This window comes from Girardinichthys multiradiatus, chromosome 22, assembly GCF_021462225.1.
Source record: "Girardinichthys multiradiatus isolate DD_20200921_A chromosome 22, DD_fGirMul_XY1, whole genome shotgun sequence".
Lineage (NCBI taxonomy): Eukaryota > Metazoa > Chordata > Actinopteri > Cyprinodontiformes > Goodeidae > Girardinichthys > Girardinichthys multiradiatus.
In genome coordinates, this window is record NC_061814.1 from 9828362 (window position 1) to 9847270 (window position 18909).

General features: G+C 39.9%; 1 protein-coding gene across 1 annotated transcript in view; it reads left to right on the top strand.

The window, feature by feature from the left end:
* The first annotated feature begins 2419 nt into the window (after nt 1-2419).
* The window catches only part of itsn1 (intersectin 1 (SH3 domain protein)), a 60203-nt gene continuing 43713 nt past the window's right edge, over nt 2420-18909 (top strand). The window contains exons 1-17 of the mRNA XM_047351192.1: nt 2420-2566; nt 9533-9592; nt 10689-10781; nt 10991-11054; nt 11599-11759; nt 12045-12242; nt 12436-12514; nt 13444-13544; nt 13635-13698; nt 13792-13929; nt 14087-14181; nt 14879-15018; nt 15168-15290; nt 15616-15765; nt 16800-16940; nt 17071-17158; nt 17681-17820. Coding sequence (XP_047207148.1) covers nt 9565-9592; nt 10689-10781; nt 10991-11054; nt 11599-11759; nt 12045-12242; nt 12436-12514; nt 13444-13544; nt 13635-13698; nt 13792-13929; nt 14087-14181; nt 14879-15018; nt 15168-15290; nt 15616-15765; nt 16800-16940; nt 17071-17158; nt 17681-17820 — 1803 coding nt within the window. The 5' untranslated portion in view covers nt 2420-2566; nt 9533-9564. The remainder of the gene's footprint in view (nt 2567-9532; nt 9593-10688; nt 10782-10990; nt 11055-11598; nt 11760-12044; nt 12243-12435; nt 12515-13443; nt 13545-13634; nt 13699-13791; nt 13930-14086; nt 14182-14878; nt 15019-15167; nt 15291-15615; nt 15766-16799; nt 16941-17070; nt 17159-17680; nt 17821-18909) is intronic.

Consider the following 18909-nt stretch of genomic DNA (forward strand, 5'->3'; position numbering starts at 1 on the left):
TTCTACCTCCAGCTTGCTTGAATCAGCTGACCTCTTCTTCTACGGAGGTGGAAATTTACACAACACAAATACCGCCCTCTACTGGATGGAGTACTCACAAACACAATTTACTAAAACATTTTGAACTTTTTCAGTTTACAGGAACCAATGAAAAGCGTTTCCATTAACCTCCAGCTACATTTCCTACAACTTTAAAACCGCAGAACTATCCATTTTATGTCAACAGCGGAAACAACATCTCATTTTTCAATTTTAAACGTTTCCATATTATGCGTAATAAAACAGACAAATTTCGCCCCATCTTAATAATTTCATGTGACATTTAACAGCAGATAATCATGTGTTTGTAAAAACGTGAGCCAAAGTTTAGAAACAGAGGGGAAAACTAACTCCGACCACTCTGCTTCTTTTAAAATTATGAGGATATTGACACCCAGGTACCCATCTCAGCAAAGATATGAGACTCTTTAAGAAAAACTGGACTTTGTCATACTTTTAATAATGATTTTAATAATAATTCATTTTATTTGAGGACACCTTTCTAGACACTTAATGACACCGTACAAAGATAAACAATTAAAAACAGACAATGAAACTAGCCAATGCAATAGAAATAAAATTAAAACAATAAGGAAGAAATTAATGTTAAATAAAATAAGCAACTCAGAAGAGGTGTATCTTAAGTCTGGATTTAAAGATTTAAAGTGATTGAATGTTACGGAGGTCGGGGGATTTTTTCCAAAGATGTGGAGCAGAGCGGCTGAAGGCCCTACTCCCGATGGTGCTAAGATGGGCAGGATGGACTGTAAGATGGGTGGAGGAGGAGGACCTAAGGGAACGAGGGTGTGTGGTGAGATGAAGGAGTTCTGAGAAATAAGAAGGAGCCAGGTTATGGATAGACTTGAAAGTGAGGATCAGAATTTTGAACTGCATTTTGACTGAATGCGGTGGTGAACAGGGAGCCAGTGAAGCTGCTGCGGACCAGGGTGAGGTGCTGAATGGAGGATGTTCTGGTAATGACCTGGGCTGTAGCATTTGGAGGAGTTGTAGCTTGTGAATGGTTTTTGGGGGGAGTCCACACAGGAGGGAGTTATAGTAATCAAGAGGTGAGATAACAAGGCTATTGACAAGGATAACTGCTGTGTAAGGGGAAAGAGATGGACAAAAACAGTTTCTGAGGTAAAAGAAAGCAATGCGTGTAATGTTATTGATATGTGACTGGAATGAGAGAGTACACCCAAACTCTTTATCAGAGGAGACAGGGAGATGATTTTCAGTGTATTAAAATATGCACTTGTTAAATATTGAATTTACAACCTCAACTCAATTACAAAATGCTAAATAAGCATAAATGCTGAAGAATGATATAAAGAATGATCTAAAACTAATGATAAGTGGGAAACAAAGTACGGCCTCATTTTAATTTAAAACTTAAACCTGAATGCTGAAGGAGAGCTCAAAACATGAGGGCCATTTTCACTGCTAGGAATAAACAGGCTGCTAATCAAATGCATTGGTATACTGACCATCACCAAGAGTAACTCTTGTAAAAGCTGAAGTTTTGACATGTTCCTGGTCTGAAGCATGCCACTGTCAGGATGGAAACCCATCAGAAATGATCTTAGAAGGGTAATGGTTGCAAAACGCTATTCCGGGAAGGGTTAACGCTTTCAGGAAAGGACAATTAGAAAAGAAGAACAAACATGTCTCTCTAAACTTAATAAGGCAGCATGGCTTTGGTGTGAAAAGTTTCATCTAAATAAAATACAGAATTTTTGGATCAATGTTCATTGGACAGTTGAGAGCAAAGTTGAGATGATTAGAAACAAAACTATCTGCAATAACAACTCATACTAACTGTCAAGCATGGTGGTGGAAGAGTGATTATTTGGGACTGTTTTGCAGCCATATGACCTGCACCTTGGAGTCATTGAGACGACAATGACCTTCTCTGCATATAAAGTATTCTAGTGTGCAATGTGAAGAAATCTGTCTGGCAGCTGAAAGTCTGTATTAATTTATAAGTAAGTTAGTCCAATCAATTACTACGTGTTATTTTAAAACAGACCCTTAAACTGTGATAAGAATTCAATCTAAAATATATATTTCAGAGAAATAAAGTAAAATTAAACCTGTATCATGTAACATTTTTTTTTTTTTATGAGACATAAAAATAAGCTATAAACTTGTAGCCTTTAGATGCACTGAATGTCTTTTCTGTATTAATAAAAATAATGCTTTTCTGGGTTTTAGTTTTAGAAAACGGACTTGAGGAGCGCTTCCAATTTTTGTACTGTTTATGTGATCCAGGCGAAGGCAGGGCTCTCGCGAGATCACGTAATATCTTTGAAAAAACATCAACGACATCTCGCGAAACCTGCATGGCGTTACCCCATTTTCCAGCTGTCCCTCACTCGGTCGGGATTTCTGAACCACGGGAGAGTCACCGGAAAGGCTTTTGGTGATAAACCGTCGCATATTGGGAGAATATATCACAATTTATGGTTACATAAATACACAGAGGACTACTTTATACACCTTTTAAGGATGGAAACTAAACTATGAGGTAAGAAGGAGGGAGTGTAGAGTGGCTGATGTTAAAGAATGCCCCTTAGCGGGCTGAGGTTAGCCTGCATGCTAATTCTACTGACAACGGTTTGTTGGCCAGTTGCTCATTTTCTACCAGGAGTAGTTTATTGGTGTGGAGGTCAACTTGTTATATTTGCCATTTAGGCTGTGTCTGAAATTTGTGTTAGAACAGTAGATGGACAACAAATTTGTAACGCGCTCATAGTCTCGGAATTAGCCAATATGCTAATGTGAAATCAGTGCATCTCCTCTGTGACCCCCGTTAAACTGACCGGAGTTACTGATGGTTGACCTCTGTCTCAGTAATGCTCAGTCTGACCAGTCTCATAGACCGACTATGTTCCCCCGATTAAAAGAAAAAAGGTGTGTTTTCTTGGAAGGGATATTTGTCTCTACTACTCTTCCGTTCGCAAACATAAATCGTGATATTAGTCACAGCCGTCAAATCCAAAGAGTGCTCCGAAAACCTTATTAAAACCATAAAAAAGGCTCTCATGGGGCTAAAGACCAAGCTGGTTTTATTCCCGAATTCCGCTGAATAGAAAACAGGAAGCGAGAATGAATCCGTCCTGTTACTGTAAACGCTCCTTTTCTCCAGCTCTCTGGAAAAAAAGGAGCCTTAGCCTCACTGAGGTGTAACTTCATCATTTTTATGGGAGAGAAGGGCTTACAAAGCAGAGTCAGTCTGGTATGGTTTCCATGGTGACAGGGATGCTGACAGGTCTCTTGAAGATGGGGGCAGGGCAATAAGGTCCCAATCAACTAGGCGTTGGACAAAGAGTGTTCTTGGGGCTGGACAATCTCAAGCACATCAACACTGCTAAAATATTTTTGTTATTTTTTGCACCAATTGCAGTTCTGGTTTTTCTAACTCTGATCTGCTTAGTTTGGTTTTAAGTAACAACATACAAGATTAGAGATGCTCAGATCAGAATTATGTGGCTATTGCAGTTTTTGTAAAACTTTGAACATCTCTCTGTTTTATCTTGTTCCAGTTTCTCTTTATGAACAAGAATCTAATAAGTTATACAACGAGCATTTAAAATATTTTTATTTCCTTCGTGCTATGAGCAGTCATTAATTATTTATTTCACGAGTAGAGGCAATGTCGCACTGTGTGCGTGAAGAGCAGTTGCTGTAAAACAGGTTATTAATGTTTTGAAAAAAAAAGACTAAATTAGTTGTCATTTCAAGCTGTCTTTATCATCTTGGTTTTAATAGCTTGCGGAACGCATTTAGAACACAGTTGGCACATTATTATGTGTAATGAATCATGAGAGTTCCCTGAGGATTCATTTATGACATTTCTGTACAAAGATTGTGGTGATTAATTATCTTAGTGGCAGCGTATTCATGATTTAAGGCCCAGTAAATCAAATGATTACTTGTTTCTGTGTTCTCTGCAGAACTTGATGATATGCTGTGTTGGACCAGACACACATTTAAATCATGCAGGAGACTGGCCCTTTAGGACTGGGGTTAAACACCCGTGTTCAACAACAAGGCTAAGTCCTTGTTGCCAGGCTTGTACCAGGCTTGGGCCGTGGTGCATAGGTGTACCTGATCTGGGTCACCTTGGGATAATTGTGAGAATGTGATGCTGACATATAGAGCGGTGTGAGCGCACAAGACCGCATCTCAGAGACGTGAAAAAAAACAGAGTAGCTGTGTACTAAGAGCTTGGAAGCATCATTATCATCTTCACAATGAAGGAGGTTTTCCAAATTTGCTGTTTCACCCACATTGTAATAGGTCGTTGAGAGTGTAGAGTGCACTTCATCCTAGGTGAAGGAACCCTGCAAAGCTTTCTGAGGGCTTCCTCATTGTTAACCAGAAAATGTTCTTATAAAAAAAAACTCATCCCCAAGAAAGCAGCTTTTGGTCATCAGCTGGGCAGTGGCGCATTATTGATATAAACTGGTGACAGCCCATCACACCGAGTTTGGCTTAAAATGCAACCACAGCCTGATTTGAAGTTCTTCACATTGGGGTTGTTTGTTGGTATTTCATCTGGTATTACCTTATCAGGCCGTTGTCTTTGTTGCATGCATTCATATCGCGATGATGCATGCGGTTTGTTATATTGGGAAGTTTTACTTTAAATGATTGGGGAACCTTGCTGAGTACAACATAAATATCACAGGTATTGTATATTTCCAGTGCCTTGCAAAAGTCACATCTCTTTTTTACACATTGCAACCACAAGCATCAATGTAATGAATTCCAATTTTAAGTGATACCTCAACACAAAGTTGTGCATAACTGTGAAGGAAAGGAATACATGGTTAATAAAATATGTAGTCAGTCTCATGTTTTCTGCAGCCTCTGACAGCTTTCTTGTCATGATTGGCCTATATGTAGCTTCTTCCATCTTACCATCAGCTGTGACTAACTTCCCTGTCCCTGTTGAAGAAAAGCATAACCACAGCATGATGCTGCCAGCATGTTTTACTGCAGGCATGGTCTGTTTAGGGTCATGTCTAGTGTTAGTTTTCTACCCTATAGCATATTGCCAAAACCTGCTTAAGGGGTTGGAATACTTTTACAAGGCACTGTAACTGTACTTGGAGTGTAGCTGTTGACACATCATACATGTGTACCATTTAAAAACATTCAAATTTGTAAAGAGGATTCTATAACATTTTCCACATTACTTATCAAACATAAAAGTTGATAATGAACTGATATCTGCTGCCAGTTACTGTGATGAAGCAATTTTGCTTCTCTGTCATGGCTGCCACTGCACTGATGTGTCTTTGTCGTTCCTCTTCCAGTGTTGTGTGTATTTCTATTCTTTATCTTAGTTTGCACATTTCCTTTGACTTTTATTTTGGTAGTTTCTACAATGCCTTTTTAACACATCTGCTGGTGGAGGAAGGACAGTTGAAAAGCAGTGACGGCAGGAACTGACAGTGCATGTCTGTATAACATAATTATTCCTGCATTTTAAAACGGTCACACCTGCAGTGCTGTCAGCAATTTCCTGTGGGGCTTTAAAACGTGTTACTGTGGAGGGACTGGACCCAGAGGGAAGGAATGGGTGATGAAGCAGGACATGGTGCTGACTGCTGTAGTGATCCTGTGTTTTTTTTGCATTCAGCCCGGATTGAGGTCCAGTCACCTATCTGGCCTCCCCACTGTGGGTTGAGCAGCTTAGTGTCAGTGCCTTAGGGTGACAGAGAGTTCGGAGCACTTGTGTCTGTAATGTGTCAGTGTGAAACAGACCGTCTTATTGTGGGTGTGTGTTGGAGATGGGCGGTATGGGCATGCCATTTGTGAGTGGAAAAATTGAGTATGGTGATGCAGTTATTATTACCAACAAAATCATAAATCATCTGTGTTAAATACAGTCAGCAAATACATGTTATGTTTTTGGTATTAAGTTTGGTTTAAGTTAATCGTTCAACATCAACAATATTTTACCTCAAATCTGTTGGTGTTGTTTTCTTAGACATTTGATTATTCAGACCATCGCTCCTGCATATTAGAAAGATGTTTTTAGGTGGTTACAGTTTAGTTGAGCAAGACAATAGTTATTTTGTACTCAACTTGTCCAAGCCCATTACAGATGAGGAATGTTAGGTAAAAAAAAAATAAAATGGGAGAAAGAACCGCTCTGAACCGTCGTTTGTGTCATGTTCTGACACAACTCTGTGTACACAACAGACCTACAATGCAGTACCATCCCGTTGCTGCAATTATATAGACTAACCCCACAGATACAAAGTGCTCAGGGGAAACAGAGCATTAAGCCTTATCGTACACATGCAAAGACCCAGTGACGTTGTGATACACCTAAAGGAACCTATTCATTTTTACTGTTTCTTAGTCTCTTTTTAATGTTTCTCAGTCTCTAAATGTGCTCTGCCCATTTTTTATTTTTTGCAAACTGCTCAATCTCTGTCAGATTGTAAAGAGATCATCTTGTACTCGTACTCGTCGTCTTCCGCTTCATCCGGGACCGGGTCGCAGGGGCAGTGGACTCCGTAGAGACGCCCAGATTTCCCTCTCCCCAGACACCTCCTCCAGCTCCTCCGGGGGGGAGCCCGAGGTGTTCCCAGGCCAGCTGAGAGACATAGTCCCTCCAGCGTGTCCTGGGCCGTCCCCTGTCCAGGTGGCATCCAATACAGATGCCTGAGTCACCTCAACCGGCTCCTCTCAATGTGGAGGAGCAGCTGCTCTACTCCGAGCTTCTCCCGGATGGCCGAGCTCCTCACTATCTCTAAGGGAGTGCCCTGCCACCCTGTATTTAGCTCCATCCATCTTACCAGTAACTGTGACTAGCTTTCCTGTCCTTGCTGAAGAAAGTCCTCCCCACAGCATTATACAGCTACTACCATGTTTCACTATGGGGGTGCTGTGTAATGTACAGTGTTTGTTTTCTTCCACATACCTTTTTTCCTTATTTTGCTAATAAAATATGAACACAACTCTTTAATTTGCACCCTACTTGAGCCAACTCTGAGGCTCGCTGAAATTCATGTGCAGTATAGATAAAGAGCTTCTCTAGTGCTACACAAATAGAATATGATCACTCATGTATCAGTCAGAAGTATTGTGTAAAGTTGACAACCAACAGTGAGCTTTTTTTTTGGGAAGAGATTCAGCCCACTTCTCACTAGATTGTGGGAACATGAGTGATGAAATTTAACAGAGCTCAGCATTACTTGCTTTATGTCTGATATTGTTCATTTTGTAAACCAAGGCTTTGTGTGTTGAAATAGGTTTAGCTGTTCAGGCTTAAGTACCAGCTATGAGGAAGTTTGGCTGCTCATATCTATAGTTCTTGCCTGTTAGGAAATGTTCTGTAGTTGCTCAGAAGTTTCAGGACTCTTTTGGTTGTTGCTGACAAGGAGTGAGACTGAACGTGTTTGCGTGGGGTGCTCTTTATTCCTCTGACCTAGTTGCTTTGTCCCGCCACTCTGATGATAATAGGGAGTACACAGATGCCCCACTATTCACCCCTGAGAGGGCCAGAAGAAACTGTCACTTATCCCCTGCAACATGTGGTAGTAATGCAGATATTGTGGAAAGCATTTATAATAGACTTCTGTCCACCATCAGTGTGTCCACCGATCTCCTTTAAGTTTCTGATTTTGGGCTATAAGATCTGTAGTAGTTGTGGGCATAAATAACAAAAGTCCATCTTAGTGGCCAAATATAATATGGGATATTCTGTAACCTTCCAAATATTGCATCCAAGCAATTGTGATATTGCACACATTGATGTTGTAATGAAGACTGCAAAGGTCAAGTTGTTTAGGTAGATGCCAGTGAATGCTCTCATTTGTTTGTAAAAGTAATAAAGCCAACACCCGCATACACACACCCTCTGTAAGCTCCTTCTGTGTTGCAATGTTTGTCACATTATGAGTTGCTGGTCATGACCCATGATCCTGCCTCAAGTGGAAGAAGGCAGGTCTGGATCTGATTACCAAACCTGCGTGAAGTTGTGTTACAGAAACATATGTTAATGTTAATGGCTGAAGTATGGTTTTATTTGGAAATATTTAACAACAAATGTTTTAGAGAAACGGCCAGAAATTAAAATTTTAGCTCCTTAAACTTAGTGATGAATAAATGAACAGTTTCTGTTGGTGACTTAATGTTCGTCTCTCTTTGCTTTGTCCAACCCGTGACTTACAGAGCTTTCCAGAGACCAGCAGGGGCAATCCGGTGTCTGGCTGCTTATCTATCAACCATAAATTATTCCATATATGTGAATGTGAAGCAGAGTAGTTTTGAAAATGTGGATCTGTGAGGCAGCATGCACAAAAAGAGGGTTTCTGCTCTGTTGACATTCACAGACACTGGATAGCCGCAAGATCACCTAATAGAAATTCACAACTGAAGCAGTAAAAGACATTTGAGTGTAAAATTAACTCTACACTGATGCAGAAAAAAAGATTTTCACTGACTGAGTCTAAAAGCTGTATCATTACTTCTGGCTGATGATCAAGAGTTACCTTTAATAGGATACAAACCAAGGACCTCGTGAGATTTGTAAGTTAGAGGAGGAGTATTAGTCCTTGCATGCACACACACAAGCATTTCCATCACCTATTGGTTGACCCCGTTCGGCCGCTGAACGTTATTGTGCACATTAGGGATGGACTGGTTATAAGTTTTCGTGATGTGAGAACCTTGAGTAAAAAAACCACAGTTATACGGCATGATGATAGATTGCCACAAAAGTTTAAAACATAATCCAGTTGCTTTTATTTAAAAGAAAAATGCAGCAATTCACATTCACTTTAAATTGATCTTACAAGTCAGAACTCATGACTGGAAATGAAGTCACACGCAGTTTAAGTGGGTTCTAGATGGGTTCTAGATTCTAGACGCCTATCTATTTCTCACCATTTTATGGAATGTGAAGAAATATTATTCATATTTTTATTTTTATTTTGATACATAGACTTTAGCAAACATATAGAATAAAAATATGAAACATTTGGTAGAGTACTTTTTAAGCAGTTATAGTGTGGTTTTATACCATTATGCTGTTCTCTTTACAGAGGGACACTGGAATTACGCTAAGCTGATATTAGCTGGTTAATTAGTCAGGGCATCTGCTCAGGTACAACATGCAGTCAGCTGTTTAACAGACAGGCTGCTCGTAGCTTGCCAACTGTAGTTTTAAAGTAATTTGACCTTAATAAGAGTGAAGGACGAGCTTTCTTTTAAGCAAGCCTTCCTTCAGCCAGCTGAACAGCAGTCCCAATGATGCTCCATATAACTGTAAAAAAACTCTCTCTTGCATCTCATTAAAAGGACTTATGTAACTTAAATTGAAATGTAACATTTTTGAAACCGTGACTTTTTAAAACCTCGCTATACTTTGATACTGGAAACCAGCCAAGCCTCATGCTAATAAATGGTTGGTGTGTTGGATTGCAATGGATCATAACCTTGGCTTTTTTTCCCCATTTTGTTGTTTTAGACATTGTGTAGTTGCAGAAGACTGAGTGAACCATGGCACAGTTCCCCACTGCATTCACAGGTCAGTATGTGTACAAATGTGACCCAGAACGGGAGAGGGGTAATGTTTATGTTTTATGTTTATGTTTTCTCCAAGAAAAACTATTTTCACCATATCCCCTGAAAAATATGCTTAGCAAGTAATATATTCCCCCATAATTTCTTTCGCTGTCATATTTCCTGTTTTTTTTTTAAGTCCTGCCAGGTTTAGCCTTCACTCTCCACTTTAGTTTGGAAAGTCAGATTGGAATGAAAGCAGACAGAGACCAGTATTTAGAAGCCCTGGTGTCGGATCTGTCACACCGTAAACAGAACTGTAGTTAAAACAGAGAAAATACTTCACACTGCCCTTTGCTGGTTGATGATCAGCCATTTGAGCCTCTGTTTATGTTAGAAACATGTCTGAGTCTGCCTAAAGCAACTGAGGCTGAAAGAAACCAGTGATGCCAAAATCATGTTAGCATTTGAAGAGAGTGCTAACACCTTCTATTTGTGGTATTTAAACACATTGCAGGCACTTCAGTTCTTTTTTATTTTTTTGTTTTGTTCCTGCTGGATTTTGTCAAAAATATATAATATCCATTCATTGGAACTATTGAGAAAGCATCATTTGAATGTATAGTTTGCCTTAGGACTAAGGCCTAAATGAAAAGTCAGTCAGGAAGGGTTGGTTTTGGGTCTAAACTTGAGTCACCACAAGTTTCTAAATATGTGGGTCAAAATGTACAGGAAGTTGGGCTTTAAGGGAAGCACTTCTCTGAATGGATCAGTCCTGGAGTAATGATGTAGCATCTAATTTAATAGGTTGAGAATGATGCAGCAATGGTGCTATTAGCGTGGCACAGAACATCAAGACTAATAGGTAGGTTGATTATTAAGGAAGACCTCCAACACATTAACAAAGCTGACCAGGATCATATTGCTTCTAGGTTAGTCAGTTATCCTAATTTTCATTGCTCATCAGTCTTTGATTTTACTTCTAGATGTCTTCCAACAAGAACTGAAACTTCTGACTCACACATTTCTCTCATTCCACCCTTTTCTTGCTGTCTGGCATTGCCCTGCCCTTCCAGATTCTAACCATATGTGTGTGTGTGTGTTTTGTATGGGTGTGTTAGGACAAGATGTGTTTCTGATCACTGCGGATGAAAGAGCCAAACATGATCAGCAGTTTCACAGCCTCTCTCCGACTGCTGGGGGTTACATAACAGGTAACAAGCCGTCTTTCCACATCCTAAAACCTTTACGGTGCATTTTTGAGCTGAGATAAGGGCATCAGGAAGACATGTATCACCCTGGCTCTGTCAGCACTCGATAACTTCTCCTTTACCTAACATCCCAGCGGATTTACAGAAGTCGTGCTGTTTTTTCTTTCTGTTGTTTGCGTTTGTCTCACATCTTGTTTATGTTTGCCCATCAGGTGACCAGGCCAAAAACTTTTTCCTTCAGTCAGGGCTGCCCCCGCCCATCCTGGCCCAAATATGGTGAGTCATATAGTCCAAAAGGAAGCTCTTAGCTGACCCTCTGACAGACAGTCGCACAGTTCCAAAAGTTTCTTTATATTTACAGCTGCATTATTGATGAAATGATTAAATTACATTTTGCTACAATTGTTACACTAATAAGTATGAATGACTAGCATAGTTATATTGGCAGCATTAGTAGCTTCTATGTTCAGTCTTCAGTAGCTTTTGCTCTAGTTTTCTTAAGGCTTCATTCAAACTTGTTACACCACTGTGAAAATGACAGTGCCTTGCAAAGGTATTCATACTCCTTTAACTTCAGTGTATTTTACTATGATGTCATCATAACAATGGTTATATAGGGCATATAGCAGTGGTTTTCTAAAACACCCGTATGGTGGCGTAAATCTGCTGATTATTAAGATTCAGCTGCTGCAGAAAGTTTAGCTGTGCGCTTGAGAAAAGCATTTTTTCCTTTAGTTTGTCCTCTCCCCCTACTTTCTAAGAGCTTCGTGTTGCCACGTATTTTTTTATTGTGTAATAATTGTTCCCTCTGTATGTTTAGGGCTTTGGCCGATATGAACAGCGATGGCCGAATGGATATCCACGAGTTCTCCATCGCCATGAAACTCATCAAACTGAAACTCCAGGGTCACTCTCTGCCATTAGCGCTTCCTCCCAGCATGAAGCAACCGCCGCTCGCTTTACACCCACAGGCCAGCTTTGGTAAGGCACAGATGGGAAGGTTTTACTTTTTAAGTCGGAAAAGAAACATGCTAAAACACTGCGTTTGTGTGTGTGTGTACATGAGATGTTCATTAGATAATTTGCCTTTTGTTGTTAGTTTATGTCATTCCCTGTTTTGTTTAGGGAGGCAAAAATATAAAAGCAGGGTTAGTAACAGTATTTTTCTCCTTTAGGCCTTTGATATGGTAACCAATACACTAGCAATTTTATGTAAATATTTTTTATAATTAAAGTAATCACATGTTCCCCTGTGTTTCCTTCCAGGCATGCCCCCTATGGCACCAATTCCAACTCCCATCCCAGCTCCTCTCCCAGTCATGCCCCCGCTCCCCCTTCCTCCTCTTCCCGTTGGGGTGTCTCCCCCTCTTGTCTCTACTGCTGCACCACCCCTTCCGCCACCCATGGCCAACGGAGCTCCCCCCACAGCCATGATGCCGCCCATCTCAGGCTTCCCCCACCCAGGTGAAACAGAAGAAAACAGTTTGTTCCAATATTTCTTAAAGGTGTTGCCTAAATTAACAAAATACATGTCTACTTGTTTTAAATAGTGAGAAAATAGTTCAGAAAAAACATTGATAATGCACTGCTTCAGAAATTCTGGTCTCATTAAAGCAGTGTGTTTAGTAAAAAATGTTCTCCATGCTTTCTGTCTCAGTTCCTTCTGTGAACAAGACGTCTTCGTTCAATCGTTCCAGTACGAAGCTGCAGAAGGGGTCGTCGTTTGATGCTGCAGGGTAGGCTCAGAGTCTGATTGCTTTCCATATACAGGTTCATCTCAAAGCATAAGAATATTATTGAAAAGGTCATTTATTTCAGTAATAAATAATCCCTTTGAAGAATTTAGGGGAGATTTATAAGGTGCTGCTGGAGTCAGAGCTTCTAGAGTCACCACACACAGACAGCTGCTGGGCATGGACTCCACTGTCACATTCTTTCAGTTCAGCCTCTTCCTGAACTAAAGGCGTCAGATGGCCTGAGGAGTAAACTGTTGCTCCATGGTTCAAGATTCTGGATGAAGAGTGGAGAGCTGCTTAAATACCTATGTGAAGTTGCTATGCATTGTTTTATTCAGTCCAAAGTGAGTACAACCATCCACCAGGAAATTCTAGAGCACTTCATACTTTCCTTAGCTGAAAGGCTTTCTGGAGATGCTGATGCTTATTTCCAGCAGGGCTTGGTTAACCTTCCACACCACTGGCTGGCTAGCACATTGACCTGACCTAAACCCCATAAAGAATGTATGCATGTATTTATCATAAAGAAGATGAGAGACACCAGAGACAGTAAGGCAGAGAACCTCCATGCTACGCTGCATTGATGCAGTAATTAATGACCTGACCAGCTATGTGATGCATGTGCTGTACTGCCCATGAATAGATGTTTCAGTAGGGCAACATTTCTGTATAAAAATCTTTTTTTATTCTCATGAAATATGAAAGTGTTTTGTGAAACTGAATTTTGGTTTGTCTAGCTGCAATCACCTAAATGACCTGGAATAAAGACTTGAGATATATAACTTTGTGTGTATGGAAAACTATAGTTTCACAGTTTGAATTGAATTAGCTTTTCAGTTAAATTTAAATACACCGAGATGCACCTTTACTTGCTAAAATGAGAGCACAGAAATTGTTTCATATTTCATGTTGTTTTGATCTTATCCCAGTACTCAGCCTCCCTCTGATTGGGCAGTTCCTCAGTCCTCCAGACTGAAGTACAGACAGCTGTTTAACTCTCATGACAAGATGATGAGTGGATATCTCACTGGTGCGTTGACACACATTAAGATAAGATTATATTTACCACCTAGTTTGAATGTGTGTGTCTCTGAAATATTTACATGGGTTTCTTGTTTAGGACCCCAAGCTCGCACTATTCTGATGCAGTCCAGTCTTCCTCAGAGTCAGCTGGCCACCATCTGGTAAATGCATTTCAATTTCAACCATTTATTTATTTGTTGTTTCTAGAACCAAAGCAAATTTGTGAAATTCTGTTTGATTACCATCTCCTTTAGGAGTCTGTCAGACATCGACCAGGATGGAAAGCTGACAGCTGAGGAGTTTATCTTGGCTATGCACCTCATAGATATGGCTATGTCAGGATTGCCACTGCCTCCAGTGTTACCAGCAGAATACCTCCCACCAACGTTCAGGTGATGACCTCATGACCTCATTTCTTACCTTTAAATCAAACCTGTGCTGATTGACTTTAACATGAATGTAAAATATTATTGGTTTGGTGTAATGTATGTAAAACCAAAGATTAGCAACAAAATAGATGAATATGTTGGGATTGCATCCGTGTTAAAGGCGCGTGCGGAGCGACAGTGTTCAGTCCGACCAGAAGAGTGTCCCGGAGGAGGCAGAGGAGGAGAACGAGAGCAGCCTGGAGAAGAAACTACCAGGTGACTTGTTGAGTGTGTTCTGTCCCCAAGTTATCCCTCTGCCAATGTGCAGCCATCAAGTTTTATTCCTTCCTGCTGTGAATCAATGCAAAGCCTACAGTTCTACTTTCAGAAGTGTTAAACAGCTCGTTTGGGACACAGGAAATGGGGAGGGATGTGCTCTGGCCAGATGAGATCAAAGTTGAACCTTTAGGTCTACATGCAATGTATGTGTGGTGGAAGGCCAACACTGCACATCATCTTAAAAACACCATCACTACAGTGAAACATGGGGGTGGCGATATCATACTGTGGAAAGGCTTTTCTTGACAGGATGGATAGTTTTTTAAGGCACTGTTGCTATAGAAGTATAATCTTGTACCTTCTGGGATGTTTTCATTGGTGATTCCACTACATCTTACAATCTTCTTTCCACTTCCAAAACTTTTTTTTGAAGGTTAAAATATTGCATATTTTGTGTTGTTATGGAAACATTAAAGTGGTTTACCTGATTAGGACAAAAGCCCTGACTGCATTTCTGTTTAACTCTTAGCTGATTTCTTGTTGGTATAAAATCTTTTCATCAGATGAGACAACAAGATGATGTGGTGATGCTGCTTGAGAAAGAAGCTGTTAGTGCTCACAGTTTTCAGTAATTTTCAGTCTTTTTAATTGTTAACAGCTGCTATTTTTATATATTCTGACTGCCTCACCACAGCAACATTTGAGGATAAGAAGAGGGAGAACTTCGAAAGAGGAAACCTGGAGCTGGAGAAAAGACGCCAGGCTCTTCAGGAGCAGCAGAGGAAGGAACAGGAGAGGCTGGCATCGCTGGAGAGGGAAGAACAGGAGAGAAAGGTTGACTCTACTGCTGGTCACCTATTTCCATCCGGTTTATAACATTTACATAAGTCATAAAATTTATGGTGCTGTTCTGCAGCAGCATGCACAAGTAATTTTCAATAGGAACATAAAGGATTGTTTATATTTGCGTCTTTGTGTTTCAGGAGCGCGAGCGTCTGGAACAAGAAAGAAGACGACAACAGGAACTGGAGAAACAGCTTGAGAAGCAGCGAGAGCTGGAGAGGCAGAGAGAAGAAGAACGGCGCAAGGAGATAGAAAGGAGAGAGGTATAAAGAAAGAGGAGACCGATTACCAGCCTTCTGCATTTCATACAAAATGTGTGGGTTAAGTTGAAGATAAGATGCTGCTGACTTGTAATTACCTGAGCTGTAATCACTCATAGAAGCTTCTCACGGCTCACTATTCTGAATCTCAGTGTTTACAGTAAAGAAACTCAAATGTTTGACTGCAGCAGCTGCTTTCTTGTTTATAATACAATATATTTGAAAACATTAGGTTATAATCACTATTGTGTAAGTTTGAAGACCACGTGTAGTTCTTTGTGGTGATGCAGATTCATTTGAACACAGCATTTGTGTCTCTGTGTCCCAGGCTGCAAAGAGGGAATTGGAGCGCCAGCGTCAGTTGGAGTGGGAACGGCAACGTCGCCAGGAGCTTCTAACTCAAAGAAACAGAGAACAAGAAAGCATCGTTCTGCTCAAAGCCAGGAAGAAGACACTGGAGTTTGAATTGGAGGCTCTGGTAATTAAAAATAAAAGTTCAAACACGTCACATAAGCCTAAAGATGGTCAAAAAAGACAAATTTCTCTCGGTTTAAAAGTGAAGAAATCACAGCAGATAGTTAATGACATGCTGAAAAGTGCAAACAAAACCAACAAATAGTTTTTGAAGTTGTTTAATGACTTCTCGTTTTAATAGCATACTCGCTAAAGTATTCAAAAGTTATATTTTAGAGGTCCTGTCTCTGTCTGGCAGCCCTCAGACCTGTATCAGTTTGTCACCCCGCAGAGCCACCAGATTAAACACAACTGGCAAGCACAGTTGTGTTTAATCTCCGTTGTTCTGTGTTGATTTGAACATACACTATATTGCCAAAAGTAATTGTCTCTCTATTTTTACATGAACTTTAATGATATCCTATGAGTCTATAAGGTCCAGTTTGTTGTTGATGGACCCACTGTTGCCAACAATAGCAACTTTAACTATTCTGTAAACATCTTCCACAAGGTTTAGGAGTGTGAAAACCAGAATTGCAGCCTTTGCTCTAATTCATCTCAAATGTGTTCAAGACGTTTCAGGTCAGGACCAGTCAAGTTTCTCCACACCAAACTTTGTACACCTTCGGCCATGGAAGTGATTGAAACACCAGAATTCATTGATTTGGTGGTGTGACCCAATACTTCTGAAAATATAGTGTATGTTTAAAATCCCAAATCTGTTGAAACACCCAGTGACAACCCATTTTAGTTTTCTGGCAGAGGCCCCCACATCTTGGTATTTCAAAGTGGGCCAGTTTCCCTTGGAAGTGAAACAGGCCCACAGCATCACAAGAACTCCACTGCACTTAACAGTAGGCATGAGATGCATTTCTACATATTCACACCCAACTTGCCTGGACTTTGTTGCTGAAAATCTCAACCTTAGTGTCATCTGGCTGAAGCACATAGTTCCAGTTCAGGTCTCAGTAGAATTTGGCCAACTTTAGGACTGAAAATGTTTTTTTTTCTTCTGCAGCAGCAACATAAATTAGACAATATCCATTTCCTGTTCACCAGAATGACAAGAAGAACCAGTTGGAAGGTAAACTAAGGGATGTTCGGTTTCGTCTTTCAACTCAGCGGAGAGAGATGGAGCAGACCAATCAGACCAGAGAAACACGCATTGCTGAAATCACACAGCTTCAACAGCAGCTTCAGGTACACACACCAAATCAAAACATGGTTTTCTCTCTCTGTTATTGCATTTATGGCAAAACATGGTCATAGGTGTATGTTTAACAAGTTGAAATGATTTAAGTTTCTATTGATGCTTTTCTGCTACATGCAGGATTCCCAACAGTGGTTGGGGAGGCTGATTCCTGACAAACAGAATCTGAACGACCAGTTGAAACAGGTTCAGCAGAACAGTTTGCATCGTGAGTCCTGTATGCACGACACACACTCAGTATACACGTATCAGGGTTCCGGTGCAGTCCCATAAAATATGTATTTTAATAAGACAGACACTAGAGTTCGGAAAAAAGATTTATATTACCAGACTGTCATATTTCCATCGATCCACCCATTCATTCATCTTTCCTTCCTTCATTCCTTCCTCTGTGAATTTTGGATTTGGATTTTAAAATGTGCTGAAAAAGGACTGAGAAACTTGAATATTTATCCTGGGAAGGTGTCAACCTTTTACATGAAACGTGTGTAAGAGCAATGACATATTTATTCTTTCCATGGTGTTAGAACTTGCTCTCAACCCTGGAAACTGTTGAACTAGATTAAAGATAAAAATGTTTGCTTCACAGAAGCAGTCAAAATCTTTTTTACTCGTAGTTCACAGTAACTCCTAAGAAAGCCGGACCTGTCAGTCTTTGTGCTTTTTCAAACTACTGCCTGATCTTATCTAACTAACTTGAGTTGTTGTCGTGCTGTCTGTATGTATTTAGGTGATAGTCTGTCATCGCTGCAGAAGGCCATTGAGCAAAAGGAGAGCAGCAGGCAGCAGCTCAGGGAGCAGCTCAATACAGTAGAGAGGGAGACCAGAGCAAAACTGTTGGAAATAGACGCCTTCAACACACAACTGAAGGTAATTAATCGATGCATTTATACAGGTCTCCATGAGAGAAAAAACCTAGCTGTGTCACAAAAATATGCAGTGTACGTAATAAACAAAATGCTTGTGTAAATAGAGTTTGGGATGTTGCTTCAAGCTTAAAAAACTATCAGATATAAATCTAAAACCTGGTTAAGTGTGGACAGCCCACAAGATAAACGACATTTTTTAAAATGTGGACAATATTTAAACTACAGGATTCTTTAGTGAAATCTGTTCAAAAACTAACTTGGTTCTATTATTCATTTAATGTGTGTGGATTTTGTTTTTTGACAAGAATAGTAGAACATTTGACATCAAGATTAAATCCCTCAAATATAATTTCACCCCAGGAAGTAAAGATTCCCTAATCAGTCAGCATTGTTTAAAAACATCGAAGCAAGGACAGTTTCATTGGCATGGCTGATAGTTAATCGATGAAGCATTTAGGTAATAACACATGGTGTAAATTTAAAAACAAAAACATGTATGTAATCTCACAGATTATCCATTCTGTTACAGTCTCCTAAAGAAAGTAAGCAGTTATATTTCCAAAAAGCAATCTTAGGATCTAAATAAAAAATGTTGATTGTTGTCTTTGGATTTAATATTGACCTGTTTTACAAGAAAGCAGTATACTTACCGTAATGCAATGAGTTTAATGTATAAACTCGGTTGAGAAGATAATTAACCAATCAAACGCTTACTGACACTTCAGCTGTATTCCTAAATGAATTTTATAACAATGTGTCACATTCTTCATAGCATTCATCCTAGCTTAGTTGTACTGTACTTTATTTATTGGTGCGTTTCTGTATGATGTTGTACTGCTGCTGTCATTGTTAGTTGTTGTGTTTTTTACACCATGTAAGCAAACAGTTGGTGGTTTCAGGCAGCTGCTTTATGTACTGTGTATTCATACGCCTTATACGTTTCCACATTTTCTCCCATTACAACAACAAACTTCGCTGTAGCTTATTGGGAGTTATGTGACAAAGCACCAAGTAGTGGAAGGAGAATTAAATGTGATTTAAAAAGGTTTTGGCCTCTAACAGGTTTTCTTTTATGAATACACTGTATTTA